The sequence below is a fragment of the Bufo bufo genome, chromosome 3, assembly GCF_905171765.1.
Source record: "Bufo bufo chromosome 3, aBufBuf1.1, whole genome shotgun sequence".
Lineage (NCBI taxonomy): Eukaryota > Metazoa > Chordata > Amphibia > Anura > Bufonidae > Bufo > Bufo bufo.
This window is the reverse complement of record NC_053391.1, coordinates 444,641,798-444,661,731: the sequence shown is the minus strand read 5'-3', so window position 1 is coordinate 444,661,731 and position 19,934 is coordinate 444,641,798. Positions and strand designations below refer to the sequence as shown.

Here is a 19,934-nt window from a genome sequence, read left to right as displayed (position 1 = left end):
TTTACTGGCTAGGGCAGCGCTAAATCCCGCCTATCAGTGCCGGTGACGTCACCAGGGTTCTTGGCAGCCCCATGGAGAGCCCTGGTACGTCACCGGATCTCCAAAAAATGCCTTTGCCCTGCGCGATTTAGCGCAGGGCAAAGGAGAGCATCGGAGCATGAACTGCTCCAATGCTCCTGTCAGGGGGGCTGCCGGGGTGAAAATGGAGGTATGTCCGAGTTCAGCTCTGAACCCGGACAACACCTTTAAATACCTAAAGCGTTTTCACAGCTGTCGGCTCTTCTCACCGGTGGCCTCCTAAGTCTAATGTCATTTTTCACAAAGCCAGGGAAGGGATTCTGGCAGTAATAGCTGCAAATTATCCCTGAGTAAAATAAAAGCCAGCAGAGCCCTGAACTAACAGAAATATTCAATGGAAACAGCCCTGCTGATTGTACTATGGTTTCCAATCCAACCAGCAAGTCCATAAGTTAATATTAAAAATTAGCCAGTATATTTTGCAAAGGCCTTCGGACTTGAACAAATGATTAACACGAGACTAAACATTGAGAAAACGCTGGGATTCTCACTCACTGCCTGGTCAGAAGCAACTGTAGGTCAGCGAAAAGCTTCAAGGGGTTGTCACCTCTCCGGACAGGTCTGCAAGAATTGCATTCGCCCTGTTCGTAGAACTCCTGTTATTCCTCCAAGTCATCTATGACTAAATTGACAACTGGGTTTGGATTTTACCAGTTGGGGTGTATCCCTGCACGCACCGCCTCTGTCCAATCAGTGCTGACAGTGACAGACTGTGTAGGGACACAACACCCAGTTATCAATTTAGGCTACTTTCACACTGGCGTTTTGAATTCCGTTTGTGAGATCCGTTTCAGGGATTAGTGAGGTACAAGCGTTTGCATTATAGGTGAGGATTCGCCTGTGCAGATACCAGACGGATCCGCACCTAACGCAGGTGTGAAAGTAGCCTTATTTATACATTTCTAGGAGTAAAAACAGAGGATTGGCACAATGCAGGGTTCATGCTCCAGAATGGTTATATCATAGGGAATACAGGTATTTAATAAAACAGATGAGAACACATCTACTTCTGGTCAAGCAAAGACTAGAGAATCACATGGCTGTTCCAGTACATATACAGTTCCAACTTGCAGTGGCCCCTTCTGTATTATGCACCTGTGGTGGCCCCAGATGTTGGTACCTCACCTGTCAGACATTTTGTTACCGACAGGCCACAAGTGTTTGAGGGGAGAAAACTGCTTAAGAACTACTGTACTGGGTACAATGCTGGCAGTTTCTTAGTAGGGCAGCACGATGGCTCAGTGGTTAGCACTGGTGCCTTGCAGCGCTGGGGTCCTAGGTTTGAATCTGACCAAGGACAACATCTGCGTGGAGTTTGTACGTTCCTCCCTGGGTTTCCTCCAGGTACTCCGCTTTCCTCCCACTCTCCAAAGACATACTGATAGGGAACCTAGATTGTGAGCCCCATTGGGGACAGATGATAAAGTCTGTAAAGCGCTGCGGAATATGTCAGCGTATATACGGTAAGTGCATGAAATATATAAATAAAACAAATAGTAGAGGTCCAGACTCACAATTATTTGTGCCTAATTCTATAAAAAATAAGAGGGAAAAAAAAAAAAAAAACTAATAGTAAGCTGATTTCTGAATCAACAATCCTCTGTTTGATGACAGAACTCTGTGCCAATAGTTTGCTTTATGCACATGTATACTAAGCACGTGCACACAACGCAGCAGCTAGAAGCTCCACGTATGATCCGTTATCGTGAATAGTAGAGGCATGATCCAGAATTGCCATTTCATGGGGAATACTAGTATTTCCTGAAACAGACCTGTCAGGAGAGCAGACTGTTCTGAGACAGTGACCCATAATTTATTAGATCATAGTCCAATCCTGGTCACTTTTATGGACATCAAGATTTGAGCAGCAATTGAATGTTTACCCGTTTTTAAGTCGGAAGAGTTGAGGAGCTGTTCTAATGTAGCTGCATACGTGCTGGCAGAGGACACAGACTCATTATCCGTGGTTTCCATTCCTTCTCCTTCCTCCCTGGCAATGGAGTATAAATCCAGGATATGAAGATCAGCTGGTCTTCTTTCCCGTGAGCTTTTCAGAGGCGGCTGGGAACCTGAGGGACCTTGAAAAAAATGAAAATAAAGCATACATGCAGGAATGCATAACTAATACCAACACACAAAAGCCAGGGAAATGCCTTTTCCTTCCTACATCCTCCTCTTTATTTTAGAAGGAAAAAAAACCCACAGACACAGCACATTTACTTCACATTAAGGCCCCATGCACACAACCGTATGTATTTTGCGGTCCGCAGAATACGGATACCGTCTGTGTTACATCTGCATTTTGAGGACAAGTAAAGAACCTGCGTGCCTTCCTCATCCATATATCTGTTCTGCAAATATGGGTCAGCACAAAAAACGAACAAAAAAAATAAAGTATGTTATCCGTAATTATGCCCTCAAAGTTCTCTACCCTTAGGGTTCTCCTACATGGTTCGGACTGGCAATTGTTGGGCTGCACTGGTGCAGCCAGGAATTTAGGGGTACTGCTGCTGGGCCGTAACGTATATTGGCGCCTTTGTTCATTTTTGTGTATTTTAGGCCCCTTTCACACGAGCAAATTCACTTCAATGGGTCTGTGTACATGAGCGTTGGTTTTCACGCATCACTTGTGCGCTGCGTGAAAAATCGCAGAATGTTCTATATTCTGCGTTTTTCATGCAACGCTGGCCCCATAGAAGTGAATGGGGCTGCGTGAAAATCGCATCACATCCGCAAGCAAGTGCGGGTGCGATGCATTTTTCATGGATGGTTGCTAATAGATGTTGTTTGTAAACCTTCACTTTTTCACGCGCGTGAAAAAAGCATCAATGTGCATTGCACCCGCGCGATAAAAAATGAACGCGATCACAAACAAAACGGAATAAACTTGCTTGCGAAAAATCGCTAATTTTTCACTGAACGCATCCGGACCTAATCCGCTCACGCTCGGCTGCAAGGGGCCTTGACAGTTTAATAATCCTGACAGGTTCCATTAGTTCTGGATCACACATTTAACTCCGGAGCACTTGAGTTTTCTCCTTACACTGATTTTACTAGCACATGTCCCTTGTCATCTGCAAGTGACACATTTCTGAAATAGTCTGCACACACTTGAGAACCTTGTTAATCTGTACAGCCACAAACACATGCTGCTTCTCAATCGTCTCCCACACAGGTCCCAGCTGAGTACACATGTCACTACACGAATAATCAATGGTGCCAATGTAAGAATTCCAGTTGGCACCATACACAAAATAAACTATTGTGAACCAGATCAATCCATGCATTTATACTGGTTCTGTGGTGTAAATTGATTTCGATATATGGCTTTTAGCCCGAGGCTATATTCGGGAAACCTTTGCTTACAAAAGTGCATGAAAAGGTAAGGATTTTCTGCCACTTATCTACTTTCTAAAGTAGCAGATAATGCCAGTCCAAACCTGCCCTTGTTTAAGGCTACTTTCACACTCGCGTTTGGTGCGGATCAGTCATGGGCGGATCCGTTCAGATAATACAACAGTCTGCATCCGTTCAGAATGGATCCGTTTGTATTATCTTTAACATAGCCAAAACAGATCAGTCTTTAACACCATTGAAAGTCAATGGGGGACGGATCAGTTTTCTATTGTGCCATATTGTGTCAGTGAAAACGGATCCGTCCCCATTGACTTACATTGTGTGTCAGGACGGATCAGTTTGGCTCAGTTTTGTCAGACTGACACCAAAATGCTGCAAGCAGCGTTTTGGTGTCCGCCTCCAAAGCAGAATGGAGACAGAACGGAGCCAAACTGATATATTCTGAGCGTATCCTTATCCATTCAGAATGCAAGGGCAAAACTGATCCGTTTTGGAGCGCTTGTGAGAGCCCTGAACGGATCTCACAAACGGAAACCAAAACGCCAGTGTGAAAGTAGACTAACATGCACCGATTCATCAACGGGGTCAAGGTGCTGCTTCGAGGACCTGTCCATTGCTTCCTAAATATCATAATGATACTGGACTTCATGGATGCAAGACTGCCAAATATTCTGGATTACCAGGATTTCTTTGATGCTCACTTGTAACAGTAGCCTCGCTCTTAACTTGGAAGAGCTGTGTCTCCACTTTAGACAGCTGCTGCTGTAAGGTCTCCATAGTCTTCCTATGATCATCCTGCAAACGTCTCACTTGGTCCATGAAACTGTTCCGCTGTGCCTCATTTTGGGCACTCAACTGACTGATCACCTGAGCATGCTCAGTCTTTAGGACCATATGCTCTGACTGTAGTGTGCATAGCCTAAAAAAAAAAGATGTTATGTAAGAAAAAAGTCTACATATGCAAGAAGTGATAGAATACTCAGGGGAGCATATGCATAGTGCAGTTATAATTTAGATGTGTCACACAAGACGCAGTTCTTGATATCCATGTATCAGTTTTCTATATGTCTCAATATAGCATGTCCTCAACCATGTTGTTTGTCATTTCAGACTTGCTCAAAAAATCATGCCTTTACGAGAACCGTTTTCAGGGAGATTTATGGTCCAGAGAAATATTATTCCTGTGTATACCCTGCATACAAATACTGGTCATGCCCCCATTACCAAAGCCAGCAGAGCCACCCCCCATAAACAGGGTCCAGTGCATAATAATAGGCAGCCGCATATCTATGGCTATATGCACATCACACATAGGCTCCCCATCCACCCAGTGGAGGGCAACAGAGCGTCCTTTTTGGTTCTGTCGAGGTGGTCAGAATATTCCATCTATGTATCTATCTTATCCATGAGAAAGCGCACAGGGTCACATTTATCATCCCTTCTGTGCCAGAAAAATGTCACTATAAAGTCGCAAAGTGTGGAGCATGCTGCTGTTGCGCACAATTTTGTGATTTTTTTTGGGGTGCTTTACTCAATGCTTGGCATTTTTAAGTGTTGAGCGAGCAATGAGGGGTGGTCCATCACATGTATTATAACCTACGCGAGGAAACTGGCATAGATTATGGCGGAGATCTACGCCAGCTCCCTGGCTAGTCTAGATTTCCACTTTGTCGCATTGCCTTGCAAGCATGCGCCTCTTAATAATTGAGGTACATCTAAAGAAAGCAGGGACGAGAATAAGACTGGCACGTAAAACGCTGGTCTTGATAAATGTCCCCCAAATAGTTTAGATTGTGCAATATACCTGAGCCATTAGTAGTTGGCCGATTCTGCTGAACAGGCTCTTGGCTGTGCCAGAGACTTACCTGCTCGGCATGATGCACGCCGTGGAAGCGATATGACCGGCCTCTCAGCTGGATAAAGGGCACCGATTTGGGCTCGAATAGTTGCAATAAGCAATAAAAGTTACTATGAGATTGTACCACTGGTAAAATAAAATATTGAATTTAAAGCTATATGCTGTCCTTGGTGTGCTGTCTCCAAACTACCGATACGAGTTACCTGCTCAACATTTCAGTAAGGATTCTGGCAGAGTAAGCAAGCATGTCTAAAACGGCTTATTCATTTTATGCATATTGGACATATAATTGAGCTAAAACTACAAAAACATTTTTAACATGGCCTCTATTATAATGTACCTACTACACATCTGATATGTCATAGACCTAGAGCATCACTTAATAATGTAATGTGATCACATGCCATACACTTTCACTGAACTCAATTGGGATCTTAAAGACCGGTTTTCGATACTGAGCTTTTCGTATCATCATATTAGTCTCCATTATCTAATTAAAAATATATTAGTTTTACCCCCAGCTGTCGTTTCATTTTTGATAAAAAGGAGACTTTTGTATTACTTACCAGTAAAGTCTCTTTCTCGCTCTTCCTTGGGGGACACAGGAAACCATGGGTATAGCTCTGCTCTCTAGGAGGCGTGACACTAAGTGAAAGCTGTAAGCCCCTCCTCCATCAGCTATACCCTTCAGCCTGGAGAAGAGACTGCCAGTTGCGTGTCCAAGTAGTGAAAGATAACCACCAACCGGAAAAAGAACTGTCGAGCCCCAACGGGGGCAACCAAGCCGGAACAACAACTGTAACCCAAATGAAGGGCGGGTGCTGTGTCCCCCAAGGAAGAGCGAGAAAGAGACTTTACTGGTAAGTAATACAAAAGTCTCCTTTTCTCGCCCATATTCCTTGGGGGGCACAGGAAACCATGGGACGTTCCAGAGCAGTCCCAGAAGGGAGGGACCAGAACAAACTCAACCAACACCAGAGGCATCAATCAACTGCCGCCTGCAACACCAGACGGCCTAAAGCAGCGTCAGCCGACGCATGAGTATGCACCCTGTAGAACTTGGTGAAGGTGTGCAAGGAGGACCAAGTGGCCGCCTTGCAAATCTGCTCCGTAGAAGCCCGATTCCTCTGAGCCCAGGAAGCCCCGACCGCTCTAGTGGAGTGAGCGGTAACACCAAGGAGCGGAACCTTGCCCTTGGCGAGATAAGCCTCAGTAACAGCCATCTTGACAAAACGGGCGATAGCCACTTTGGATGCCGCCATCCCTCTGCGCGACCCTTCCGGGACCACAAAGAGCGAGTCAGTATGCCTGAAAGAGCTGGTTACTTCCAGGTAAATCTTGAGCGCCCTGACAACGTCCAGGCGATGAAGCTTCCTCTCCCGCGGGTGGGAAGGGGAAGGACACAAAGAGGGGAGAACGATGTCCTCGTTCAGATGAAAGGCGGAGACCACCTTAGGAAGGAAGGAAGGGACCGGACGAAGAACCACCTTGTCCTGGTGGAACACTAGGAAAGGTTCCAGACAGGAGAGTGCAGCCAATTCGGACACCCTCCGAAGAGAGGTGACGGCTACAAGGAAAATAACCTTGCAGGACAGAAGTCGCAAGGAAACCGTCCGCAGAGGCTCGAAAGAGGAAGCCTGGAGCGCTGAGAGAACCAGGTTCAGGTCCCAGGGCGGTACCGGAGGACGGTACGGGGGAACCGCGTGAGCCACGCCCTGAAGGAAGGTCTTGACAGGACCAAGGGGGGCCAGTGGGCGCTGAAACAAAATGGACAGCGCAGACACCTGACCCTTCAAAGAACTAAGGCCCAGCCCTTGGGCCAGTCCGCTCTGCAGGAAGGACAAAACGGTGGGGAGAGAAAAGCGGAGCGGAGGAATCCCCAGATCGGCACAGAACCCCAAAAAGGTCCTCCAGGTCCTATAATAGATCCTAGAAGAGGACGGCTTACGGGCGCGGATCATGGTGCGGACGACGTCCGCAGAAAAACCCCTACGCGTCAGGACGGTGGTCTCAACAACCACGCCGTCAAACGTAGGGACCCTAAACGCGGGTGGAAGATCGGTCCCTGAGAGAGAAGATCTTCCCTGGCGGGCAGCGGCCAGGGCGCGTCTGCCAGGAGCAGCATGAGGTCGGCATACCAAGACCGGCGGGGCCAGTCCGGAGCGACCAGAATCACCGAGACGCCTTCCGCCGCTATCTTCCGAAGGACCTTGGGCAGGAGAGGGATGGGAGGGAATATGTATGGGCGCGCGAAGCCTCGCCAAGGAAGAACGAGGGCGTCGGCTCCGCAAGTTCCCGGATCCCTGGCCCTGGACAGATAGGCGGGGACCTTGTGATTGAATTTTGAGGCCATGAGGTCCACGTCCGGTATGCCCCAGCGAAGGCAAATGGCCTCGAATACCTCCGGGTGAAGAGACCACTCGCCGGGGTCGACGGTGGTGCGACTGAGGAAGTCCGCCGCCCAATTGTCCACCCCTGGAATAAAAATTGCAGATAGGGCCGGGACGTGGGCTTCCGCCCAACGGAGAATGCTGGTGACCTCCCGCATTGCTGCAGCGCTGCGAGTGCCCCCCTGGTGGTTTATGTACGCCACAGCCGTGGCGTTGTCCGATTGTACACGAACAGGATGACCCTTCAGCAGATGAGTCCAGTGTCGTAGAGACAGAAGGGCCGCTCTCAGCTCCAGGACATTAATCGAGAGTTTGGACTCCGATGGAGACCAAATGCCCTGGACGGATCGGGGAGGAAACACGCCTCCCCAGCCCAAGAGACTGGCATCGGTTGTAACCACCAACCAGTTGAGTGGCAGAAAGGACCTGCCCAGAAGAGGGGACTGTAACCACCAGCGGAGAGATGACCGCACCGGAGGCGATAGACGGAAGGGATGATCCAGAGACTCCGGCGATTTGTCCCAGGAGGAGATGATCGCCCGTTGGAGAGGGCGTTAGTGAAACTGCGCAAATGGGATCGCCTCGAAGCAGGCAACCATCTGCCCCAAGACCCGCATGCAGAAGCGGAAGGACGGTCGACGGTGGAGAAGGAGACCCCGAACCGCTCCACGGAGGGTCAGACGTTTTTCCGAGGGAAGACGTACCTCCGCCGCTCCTGTGTCTAAAAGCATTCCCAGGAAGACTAGCTGTCTGGAGGGGGGAAGGGAGGACTTGGGGAAGTTGATGACCCAACCGAACCTCGCCAGAGTCTCTAGAGTGAGATCCACGCTGGCAACCGCTTGAGAAAGGGACGGAGCCTTGATGAGGATATCGTCCAAGTACGGTAGCAGAAAAACACCCCTGGAACGGAGTAAGGCCAAAACCGGGGCCAGGACCTTGGTGAACACCCGGGGGGCAGTTGCTAGCCCAAAGGGAAGGGCGACAAACTGGAAGCGGAGGAAGCGATGGTGACACCGGACTACCGGAACATGGAGGTAGGCATCCTGTATATCGATGGAAGACATGAAATCTCCCTGCTCCAGGGAAGCCACCGCGGAACGGAGGGACTCCATCCGAAAGCGTCGAAGGAGGAGAAAACGGTTGAGCTTTTTGAGGTCCAAAATGGGCCGCACCGAACCTCCCTTCTTGGGAACTACAAAGAGGTTCGAGTAGAACCCTTGGAACCTTTCCTCTAGAGGAACGGGGGTAATCACCCCCCTGTCCAGTAAGGCTTGAACGGCCACGGAGAACGCAGCTGCGCTTTTCGGGTCCCGCGGAGGGCGGGAGCGAAAGAACCGATCTGGAGGGAAGGATGCAAATTCGATTTTGTATCCGGAGGACACAATTTCGAGGGCCCAGGCGTCGGAGACGTGAGCCATCCAGACGTCCCTGAAAAGGAGGAGCCGGCCCCCCACCCGGGTGGGTGGGGGCGCGCCTTCAGGCAGAGGACTGCTTTGCTGCGGGTGTGCGGGCAGCCTGCGGCTTGCGCCAGGAGGGCTGGGCCCGAAAAAACGGCTTCCTACGCTTGTCCTGGGGAGGAGCCGAAGCGGCAGCTGTAGTGGGAGCCCCAGAGGCCCTGCGGGAGGACCGAAAACGAGACGCACCAGGGCGTCCGCGGGGGGCGCCCCTTGCTTGGGGTTGAGGAAGATGGGTGCTTTTACCACCCGTGGCCTCCGAAATAAGTTCGTCTAGGCGGACCCCGAAAAGGCGGGAACCCGCAAACGGTAGCCCCGCCAAGGAACGTTTGGAGGCAGCGTCCGCTTTCCAAACCTTCAGCCAGAGCTCCCTCCTGACGGAAACTGCCAGGGCGGAGGAGCGTGCAATAAGGGCTCCCGCATCAAGGGAGGCCTCACAAACAAAATTCCCGGCCCGAATAATAAGCTGGGCCAAGGAACGTAGGTCCTGGATGGGGACGTCCGAGTCCAACTCCTGTTCCAGCTGCGCACCCCAAGCAGAGATTGCTTTCCCTGCCCAAGCAGAGGCAAAAACCGGTCTGAGAGCAGAACCGGAGGCAGCAAAAATGCCCTTGGAAAGGGTCTCCATGCGACGGTCCTCCGCTGACTGAAGAGAGGACCCGTCGGGAACAGGGATGGCCGTGTTCTTTGACAGCCGGGCCACAGGGGGGTCCACCTTGGGTGGGGAAGACCATGTGGCCACGACATCGGCTGGAAAGGGATAGCAAATGTCCAGCTTCTTGGGGCTTACAAAACGGGCGTCCGGGCGAGCCCAAGCCTTAGACACCACAGAGGAGAAATCAGAGTGGATTGGAAAGACTTTTGAGGCATGCCTGGGTCTGATAAAGGAGACGCTAGCTGCGTCAGAGCTAGGGGGATCATCCTGCACCTTAAAGGTGTCACGAATATCAGAGATGAGCTGACCCATCGCTGAGGCTAGCTTGGACGGCAGGGCCGAGTCCATTTCCAAATCTAAAACCGCCAATTCACCTTCAGAGAGCGAATCCTTTGGAGAGGAGAGGCTCGTCTGGGTGCGCACGCGTGGCGGGGAGAGTGAGGCCTCAGAGGAGGAGGCTCGCTCTACTCTAATACGCTTCTGAGAGTGCCTAGCTCGGGAGGGGTCACTAAGAGAGAGTGAACCCGCTGCAGCGGCAGAAGCAGTGGACCCGGAGGGCGCGACAGTCAGAGAGGCGTCCTGCGGGGTAGGTGGCCTGTCTATTAGGCAGCCCACGACATGAGTGAGGCTTTCCACGGCCTGGGACAGGGATCTAGCCCAGTCAGGCGGGTCAGAGGAAGCAGGGAGCGACACAGCGGGCGACTGAGGCTGCGGTGGAGCTCGGCATGCAGTACAGTGCGGATCAGACTGCCCCCGGGGAAAGGGTTCCCTACAAGCAGTACAGGCATGGTACCAAGGCTTGGCGGCTGCAGAAGGGTCTGACATGGTGGAAAAAAAGATGTTGCACTTAAAGTGGGAGACCCCAAGAAAAGTGGTGGCACGGAGGGGGTTAACAGTCCTACCAGACCCGGATGATGCAAGTGGCAGCGGTAAGGGGAACAGACTGAGGAGGCTGTGGAGGAGAGGCAGCAACACGGAGATGAATGGCTTCAGGATCGCACGGCAGAGAGGATTCCACGCAGCACTGAGAAGTGGAGCCCGATGAAACCGGAAGTAGCGGAGCGCATGTAGGGAGCTCCGCCCCCCCTCTGCCGCGCTGAAGAAGAAGCAGAGCCGCGCGCGCGCGGCAAAATGATTTTAACCCCCAAGGATGATGAAGTGCCGGCCTGAAATGGCGCCGTTCACGCCAAGTAAGCGGCCCCCGCCGCGCCTGGATGTGGCAGACGGCTTGCTTTTTTCCTGCAGCCGTCCCCTGAAGGCAGCGTCCCTGCCAAGGACTTGCCCAGATAAACTCCCCTGCCCGGTAACGGTCCCGATATGCCCGGGGGGGGGGGGGGGGCGCACGATGTAGCAGTGGCCATGTAGCAGTGGCCAAGGGGGATGTAGCAGTGGCCATGGGAGCCCAGGAGGCCTGTAGCAGCGGTGGGAGGGAGGAAGGGGAGGCTGGAGCAGCCACTCTCACCATACGCTGTCTTCGCCCTCAGTCCATCCAGCGGGGGTCGCCCCTTCAGCTCCTGGCACCGCAGTGGCAGGAAGCCGGGGGAGGGACTTGGCGTGCGGACGACCCTGAGCTGGCGGGACGCAGGGGAGCGAGGCTGCCCTGGTCCACCTTGTCTTCTGTGGGGGAGGCGGCAGTGCGGAATTACCGGCACTGGCGCAACTCAACCCCGGGAGAAACAGAGGGGTCTAATGCGCCTCTGTTGTCCCTGTAGGTAGAAAAAAAAAATCGAATTAAAAACAAATAACGCAAAAATAAAAAATCATAGGAAAACAACCCTGCATAAGCAGGGGGTGTCTTGCCTCCTTGGACACTAAGCAAAAACTGGCAGTCTCTTCTCCAGGCTGAAGGGTATAGCTGATGGAGGAGGGGCTTACAGATTTCACTTAGTGTCACGCCTCCTAGAGAGCAGAGCTATACCCATGGTTTCCTGTGTCCCCCAAGGAGTATGGGCGAGAAAATAGGTTTTATGCATATGGTAATTACCTTCTTAACGTGCCCAAGGGGCTGTCCCTCCAGCAGTTTGTGCCCAGCCGCGCCCCTGATCTCTGAGCCCAGAGCCGCCCCACTGTTAATTTATTCACGCCTCTCCGACATACAAATTGCCAGAGGGACAGCCCCTTGGGCACGTTAAGAACGTAATTACCATATGCATAAAACCTATTTTTATCAAAAATGAAACCGGTGGGGGTAAAACTTGTATATTTTTAATTAGATAATGGAGACTAATATGATGATAGGAAAAGCTCAGTATCGAAAATCGGGCTAAGGGGCAGGAACCAAGGACCCCCATCAATGTTATCTTGACATGCCGTAAGCCTGCTACACACTACTAGAAGTCTGCTGAGCAACCAAGGAAATCATAAAGACTAATGGAACAGAATTCCGAGAATAACGCACTTTTCCCTCAGCTCGGCTTCCTTTGTCACAGTCTCCTGCAGCATCTTATTATGTCTCTCCAGCAGCATGTCATGTTCTGACTGCAGAGCCTGGAGCTCCGCCGTGTTCATCTGTAGAGTGTGCTGGGTTTCCTGAAGCTTGGCTTTCACTTGATCCAACATTGTCTGTAGGTGTTCCCTAAAGTCAAGGCAAGCAAGTAAAGGGTTAAAAACATCCGCCGACATATCTACCCCATATATGATTGGTTCCGCTCAGCATGTATGTGTTTCCAGTGGGGAGAGAGAAGAAAGCCATTGCCAGATACCTCTACTGGCAACTTATCTCCTTGGAGAACCAATGGATCGGGTGCTGAAATTCAATTCACCTGAAGTTTTTCTACCCAAACATCTGTCTAGGGGAGAGTCAGGAGCTCCCCCATTCACATAATGGCTCATGTACACGACCGTATGTATTTTGCGGTCTGCAAAAACCGGATCCGCAAAAAATACGGATGACGTCCGTGTGCATTCCGGATTTTGCGGAACAGAACAGCTGGCCTTCATAGAACAGTACTATCCTTGTCCGTAATGCGGACAATAATATGACATGTTCTATTTTTTTGCGGAACGGAAATACAGACATACGGAAATGGAATGCACACGGAGTAACTTCCGTTTTTTTTTGCGGACCCACTGAAGTGAATGGTTCCGCATACGGTCCGCAAACAAAAAAACCCTGAACGGACACGCAAAGAAAATACGTTCGTGTGCATGAGGCCTAAGGTTGTTGCTCAGGCCCACCAAAAACAGATGGTTTGGTCAACAATATACTAGTGTGTAGAGGGTCCTTAAAGGGGGTTTCTGAGTGTTTTATACTGCTCACCTATCCTCTGGATAGGTCATGATTATAAGATTGGTGGGGGTCTGACAATCAGTTGTTTGAGGAGACTGTGTGCTCTGGTGAGAGCAGCAGCCTCCTTGCGGCTTACCACGCACAGCGCCGTCCATGTGATGTCACTGGCCTAGGATAAGCTCCGAGGAGGCCACGACACTCACTGGAGCGCTGCTGCCTCCTCAAACAGCTTATTGCCGGAGATCCCGGGAGTCGGACCTCATGAATATAGGTCATCAGTATAAAACACTTGGACAACCCCTTTAAGAGTCATCTGGCCATTTTTGTTTTACTCTTAGTGTAAATCCACACAGGGTGAAAATGCTCCAGATTTCTGGCCATGGATTTGTACCAGCAAAGTGGATGACATTTGAAGAAATCTCCTCCACATGGTGTGGGAAAAGCGTGCAGCGTAAACAGACCTGTGGGGCGGATTTTAAATTCACATCATGGCAATTTAAGCTGCAGATTTCCACTACGGATTTCACCCTTTGCAATCATGAAGGCAAATTCTGCAGCAAATCCACAGCCAACTCCCTAGCAAAATGTACACGTAAACCTGTACTGACAATCCGGAGTGGTTTCCGCCTGTGTGGACATACTTTTAGCCTCTGTTCACATATTTGACAGCAATTCTGATGCAGAATCTGCTCCAAAGCCAGTGACAACCCTCATCCCATGATTGTAACTAGAATTTTTGCCATCCAGTTCACATGCTGCGAAAAATGTCCATGCAATTTTTTATCCGCAACACAAAATAAATAAATAAAAATAAATGAATAATCAGCTGTAGAAATGAGTAGCACACTACTGGCTGCCAGTGGGGGAAGGCGATCCTTGTGAGGTTCTGTCAGTGTGTGAATATAGGCCTATATACTGAGCAGAGCCCCCCTCTTCTCTTTGTACTTCGGGTTGTCACACTCACATAGGTAACCTTCCCATTCATCTGCAGTTTCTGATTCTTAGAGTACATGAATGGAAGGAATACAATCGTTTTGGACTGAATACCCTCACCGATGTAACAGGATATGGTTGTTTGACACGACAGGAAAGTTACCGTTCTTTTCTGAAGATCTCTTGTTCAGCCGGGGATGCAGATTTATTCTTCTGCTGTTTTAACACATTATGAACACGGACTTTGTAGCTTTCAAATTCAGCAGTAACTGCAGCTTGTCCAGCCTGCGACATAAAGGAATGAAGAAGAAGGTGTTGGTGAAAAAAGACTGCCAACTAACCAACTTAAATGAATGCACAACCAGCCCCAGAGCTCCGCTATCTCCGGAACTCCCATAGAAATAAATGGAGTGGCCAAGTGCACGTACGACTGGCCGTTCCGGTCATTTTAGGGGAGTTGCATGGAGCCTGCAGGAGGTACGGGGCCCCCGTTCTTGTGATCAGTGGGGGTCCCACTGGTAGGACTTGCACGAATCTTAAAGTTATCCCCTATCCACAGGATAGGGCATAACTTGTTACCAACCGGAATACCCCTTTAAATAGGGCCTAACAGCTCTCCTGACACGTCTGGTTTAGTGAATACTCACATTTCACATGAAATAGCAACTCTGGAACATCCTGCGGTAGAACTCTGCATTGGGTCATTCCTCTGTTATTCCTCCTGCACATTTATGAATAAAAACTGACAACTAATACCAGTTGGGGGCATGTCCCCGCACACATTGGCTAACTGTCAGTGCTGCCAGTGTCAGAGTGTGAAGGGACATACCCCTTTGACCCAACTGGATGTTAACATTTCCCTTGTCAAAGTATTTATTCATTTCTTGGAGGAACGGCACCAGGCAGAGTTGTAAGAATAATGCTGCTGAAGGTCACAGTTAATACTAGAGTTGACAGAAAACTATCTTATTAAAAGGTCAGCCCTCAATTATTAAACTGCTTTGGTAAAACGAAAGCTGTGCTGTGATTGGTTGCTACAGGCAACATAGACAACTTTTCTTTCAGAAAGTTTTGAGAAATCGGACCCTTAGAACTAAGATATGCTAAAAAATTACAGTGCATCTGCAACCATTAATCTCCACCCAAACTGCTATAAGGTGTGGTACCTGAAGAGACACAAAATACAAGGATGTTATTCTCATTTCTGAATTTACTTCCATTCCCCTTGCTCTGTATTGTAATGAAGCATCTAGGAGTCCTCTGGACTACTTCACTTAGCCGAGGGCCCGGGGCATCCGTTACAATGCAGAGCTTGGACTGTGCGGAGACGGACTACAGGTAAATGAATAGGAGTTCACATCTAATAGTTACAGCTATCCACACATCATAGTAGTTCACGATGACAGATTCTCTTTCAGCTCCAAGTTCCAAGAGTGACAATATAAATCAGTGTCTTGGTAAGGGGTCACATTCTTACAAGGAGGAGTGGAACACAGGAAGTGTCAGTGGTTCAGACAAAGCTCCGTACAACAGGAAGCAGAAGGTCAATGGGGAGCAGATGTGAGCAGTGGGAAACTGCAAGAGCGCCAGCACGTAAGGAGGCTTCTAATTCTACTGACGGTATGGAAATGTTGTGGACTCTAGAACCTGAAATCAGACATCCCTAAAGTGTAACTGGAGTATCCGTTTATCTTTAATATTCAGTGTAGGGACCAGGATGTTAAACATTTCTGCAATATACTTTATTAGTCTCCTAAGCAAAACTTTAAGGCTAGGGCTACATAAGTTGTGCAACAACAAAAAAAGGGTACAACTGCAATGTGACATGTGTCACGTGACATTTACGTCGCACAACTTTTTTTGTAATGGTAGAGGATAGTCAATGGTGTAACACTGCGACACGACACTTGCACAAAAATCCAACTTGGATAGATTTTTTGCGACTGTAGTGTCGCAGTATGTCACAGTGTTACACCATTGACCATCATAAAAAACGTCCTGCAACAAATGTCGCCGTCTAGCCCTAGCCTAATGGAGCATTACTAAGGAGTCTGTCTTCAGTCCTAAGTTCTACTGAGCGCTGAAGACGTGTGTGTATCATACAGAGATTTCCAGCTTGCCTCTTATCACAACCCTAGTCCCAGACTATGTATATGTGTCCTAACTGCCCTTCTGCCTACCTGACTTGTTACACACTGGAGTCTACTGCACTCAGTAAACCGCTGAAGAGTGAAGACAGACTCTTCTTAGTAACGCTCAGTTAGAGCTTTGCTGAGACTCATAAGATATAGGCCCCTTTCAGATGAGCGAGTTCCACGCATTGGACTTGCAGCGCGAGTATGCAGTAGCTCCGGTCCTGACCTCCCAGCACTGACAGGGTCGCATAGCATTATATTGATTTATGATGCTATGTAACCCTTACAGTTATGTCAGTTTTATCCAATACATTCCAGAACTCTAAGCGTTACATAGCATTATAAATCAATATAATGCTATGCGACCCAGTCAGTGCTGGGAGGTTGAACAGATTACTCAACTTACAATGGTTTCAACATACAATGGTCCTCCTGGAACCAATAATATTGTATCTTGAGGGACCACTGTACAGTATTTTCATCCAGCAGCAAATATCTTGAAACCGATTAAGGACTGAAAAAAATATAGTAGAACTAGAAAGTTGTAGAGATACAAAGATTAAAGGGGTTGTCTAAAATGTTGATAATGATGGCCTACTAACAATATCAGGGTCAGACACCCTGCACCCCCTGCCGATTGGCTGTTTTCTTGTAGCTTCGGTGGCAGACATCACCATTCCCCTCAATGGGAGCAGCACTGCAGTTAGCAGCTCCATCCACAACACAATGGACGTTTAGTTTCAGCGCTGGAGCTACAACAAAACAGCTGAGGAGGGAGAAGGGTGTCAGACCATGACCAATTCGATATTGATGGCCTACGCAGAGGACAGGACACATATCAAAATCCTGGTCAACTACTTTAAGCTTTAATTTTATACAAAACCCTTTACATCTCATATATATTTCCTACCGACCTACTGCGCACAGCTTATGAGTTACGTGCAGCAGCGTGCTGCCTCAGTACAATTACACTCAATAATGAATTTCTTCGGCATACTACACAAGAAAACAATTGCGTTTCATTTTTAAAAAAATCAATGCTAATGAATTTTCTAGTCGCTAAGAACTTGGAAATCCATTTTAGCTTTTAGCTTTAACCCTTTTGTGATCAACAAAATGTCTTAACTGAATAAATACTTCAAATTACACAAGTAGGGGTCTAAAGACTATCTGTCAGCATGGACACCCACTCCCCCAACTATAATGTGTGTATATCTGAGGAGGTGCAGATTCCGCCAATATAGTCTCTCTAAACTCCCTTTCGATCCACCAGAGCAAGCCAAGAAAAAGGTCCGTGTATTGTGCTGTATGCCCCAGACTCCTCAGCTCAGAGAAGTAGCGCAGTGGACTCCTAGAGGATTCATTATAGTAGTTCAGGGGGTTTATCAACGTGACAGATTCTCTTTTACAATGGTGAACGGGAGCAGTGCTGTGGTAACCAGGCAAGGCCACTGCAGCTGTGGTATTCCCGTGCCTGGTTTGGACGCACTGCAGCTACTTAAAAAAACTGATCGGTGAGGCTGCTGGACCCCTGCTGACCCGATATTGAGGACCTAAGGGTAAATGGTCAATAATAAACTTTCAGAAAACCCCTTTAATTGCATATCCTTTCCCATCGTGTTTTTTTTTTCCGGTATTGAATTCCGTCACAGGAGCTCAATACCGGAAAAAAACGGATCAGTTTTAGGGTCCATTCACAGGTCCGTAGTGTATTGTGGATCCGCAATACATCCTGCCGGCACCCCCATAGAACTGCCTATTCTTGTCCGCAATTGCGAGCAAGAATAGAACATGTTCTATTTTTTTCGGGAGCCGTGGACCGGAAGATCGGGGCCGCGCTCCGGAAATGCGGATGCGGACAGCACACTGTGTGCTGTCCGCATCTCTTACGGCACGGATCCGGACCCATTCTACGGACATGTGAATGGACCCTTATCCTAATGCATTCTGAATGGAGAGCATTCAGTTCAGGATGCATCAGTTCAGTCCCTCTTACGTTTTTTGGACGGAGAAAATACCGTAGCATGCTGCAGTTTTCTCTCCAGCCAAAAATACTGATGACTTGCCGGAATTCCGGCATTAATTTACATTGAAGTGTATTAGTGCTGGATCCGGCATTAAGTGTTCCGGCAAAACGGACCCGGCTTTCTGGTCTGCGCATGCGCAGACCTTTAAAAATGCAACAAAATATTAATACCAGATCTGTTTTTCCGGATGACACCGGAGAGACTGATCCGGTATTTCAATGCATTTGTTAGACAGGTCCGCATCCGGATCCGTTTGACAAATGCCATCAGTTTGCGTCTGGATTGCCGGATCCGGCAGGCAGTTCCGGCGACGGAACTGCCTGCTGGAATCCTCTGCCGCAAGTGTGATTGTACCCTAATGGTTACCTGCTGTTTACTTTCATGGGCAGGAACATGATTAGTGACCCCAGCTTAGCTGCTATATCTTTTGAAACCTCCTAAGCATTTCACTGCAGCTCTGCTTTTTCAGACTGGCTGCTAGACATATGTAGCTCACCAAGAAGTCATTGGAGGGAAAGCTGATTTGTATTATGGCACAGATGGACCAAAACCAATGAACCTACCTACACAAGCCTCAGTTAAGGGGGATCGTGGAGATACAGTGTGTAGGAAATAACATATATGTGAAATGGTTTTACATCCACAAGATATGCAGTGGGCACGTAAAGCACCTTCATACCTTTGCAGCCGTGCACTCCTCTTGAAGTGCTAGTAGTTTTTGTTGGTATGTATTAGCTGCCCGATGATGTTGCTCTGTCAATGCCCTGAGTTGTTCTTGTACCTTGTGCTTCTCAGATGTCAGTTCTGCTACTTGAATCTGAATAGAAATGGTAAATTGGCTGAAACACTGAAAGGACATTAAGTGGAACCGAAAAGATTTACTAATCCTGTAATCCTGACAGTTTATACACTTAGAGGACATGTAACCCAGACATTTCTGTTTTAGCAGCTACTTTTATGCCTCTTGTAATACTTCAGAAGCATTCTTATGAATCTATGTTATAATAATAATAATAATAATATTCATTTATATAGCGCCAACGTATTCCGCAGCGCTATGTTGTGCAATTTATTTCTTATTTCTGCTTGAGGTTATCAATGAATTGCCTGCAGTATGCATACAAGGTCCAGCTGGGCGTTACCAGTTGTGGGGGGCTTGCCCCTGTATAGTCTGAGATTATCCAAACAGTACTGTCAGTGTCAAACGGTGCATTGACACCCCCCCAGCTGGACCTTCATCGCTAGTAATTCATTTATCACTTCAAGCAGGAATAACACTGTACAACACACAATCATAAAAATAGATGCTTCAGAATTATTACATGAGGAATGCAAGTACTTACTAAAGCAATATTAAAAGAGAACTGGTCACTACAAAATGCAATGCAATCTGCAGGCAGCATGTTGTAGAGCAGGAGGAACTGAGCAGATTGATATATAGTTTTATGGGAAAAGTGACTAAAACTTGTAATTTATACATTTAATTCTCTCCTCTTTCTGACTTCAGTGTTCACAGGGAAGGTGTTATCAGTGACGGATAGCTATCTCTGTCAACTTACACAGAGAATGCCATCAATCACAGATAACACCTCCTATGTGTACAGCTATCTATGAATACACACTTAGGCCTCTTGCACACGACCGTATGCCCTCCGAGATATAGGGTCCGTGAGCGGGCCATATGTCCAGGAGCGGCACTGATCGTGCGCACGGGAGCACACTGCATAATAGATTACAATGATGCTGTGGACATTGGGCTGCGCGCGGGACTATTGTCCCGCACTCATATGACCTTATGAGTGCAGGACAATAGCCCTG

General features: G+C 48.5%; 1 protein-coding gene across 3 annotated transcripts in view; it reads right to left on the bottom strand.

Annotated features, from left to right (window-relative positions):
• Window positions 1–19,934, bottom strand: part of GCC2 (GRIP and coiled-coil domain containing 2) — an 82,287-nt gene that overhangs the window by 10,983 nt on the left and 51,370 nt on the right. For all 3 annotated transcript variants that reach the window (XM_040425060.1, XM_040425059.1, XM_040425062.1), the window contains exons 16-20: window positions 18,796–18,933; window positions 14,118–14,239; window positions 12,191–12,367; window positions 4,137–4,354; window positions 1,962–2,156 (exon numbers count right to left, since the gene is read on the bottom strand). In XM_040425060.1, the coding sequence (XP_040280994.1) occupies window positions 1,962–2,156; window positions 4,137–4,354; window positions 12,191–12,367; window positions 14,118–14,239; window positions 18,796–18,933 (850 nt within the window). The remainder of the gene's footprint in view (window positions 1–1,961; window positions 2,157–4,136; window positions 4,355–12,190; window positions 12,368–14,117; window positions 14,240–18,795; window positions 18,934–19,934) is intronic.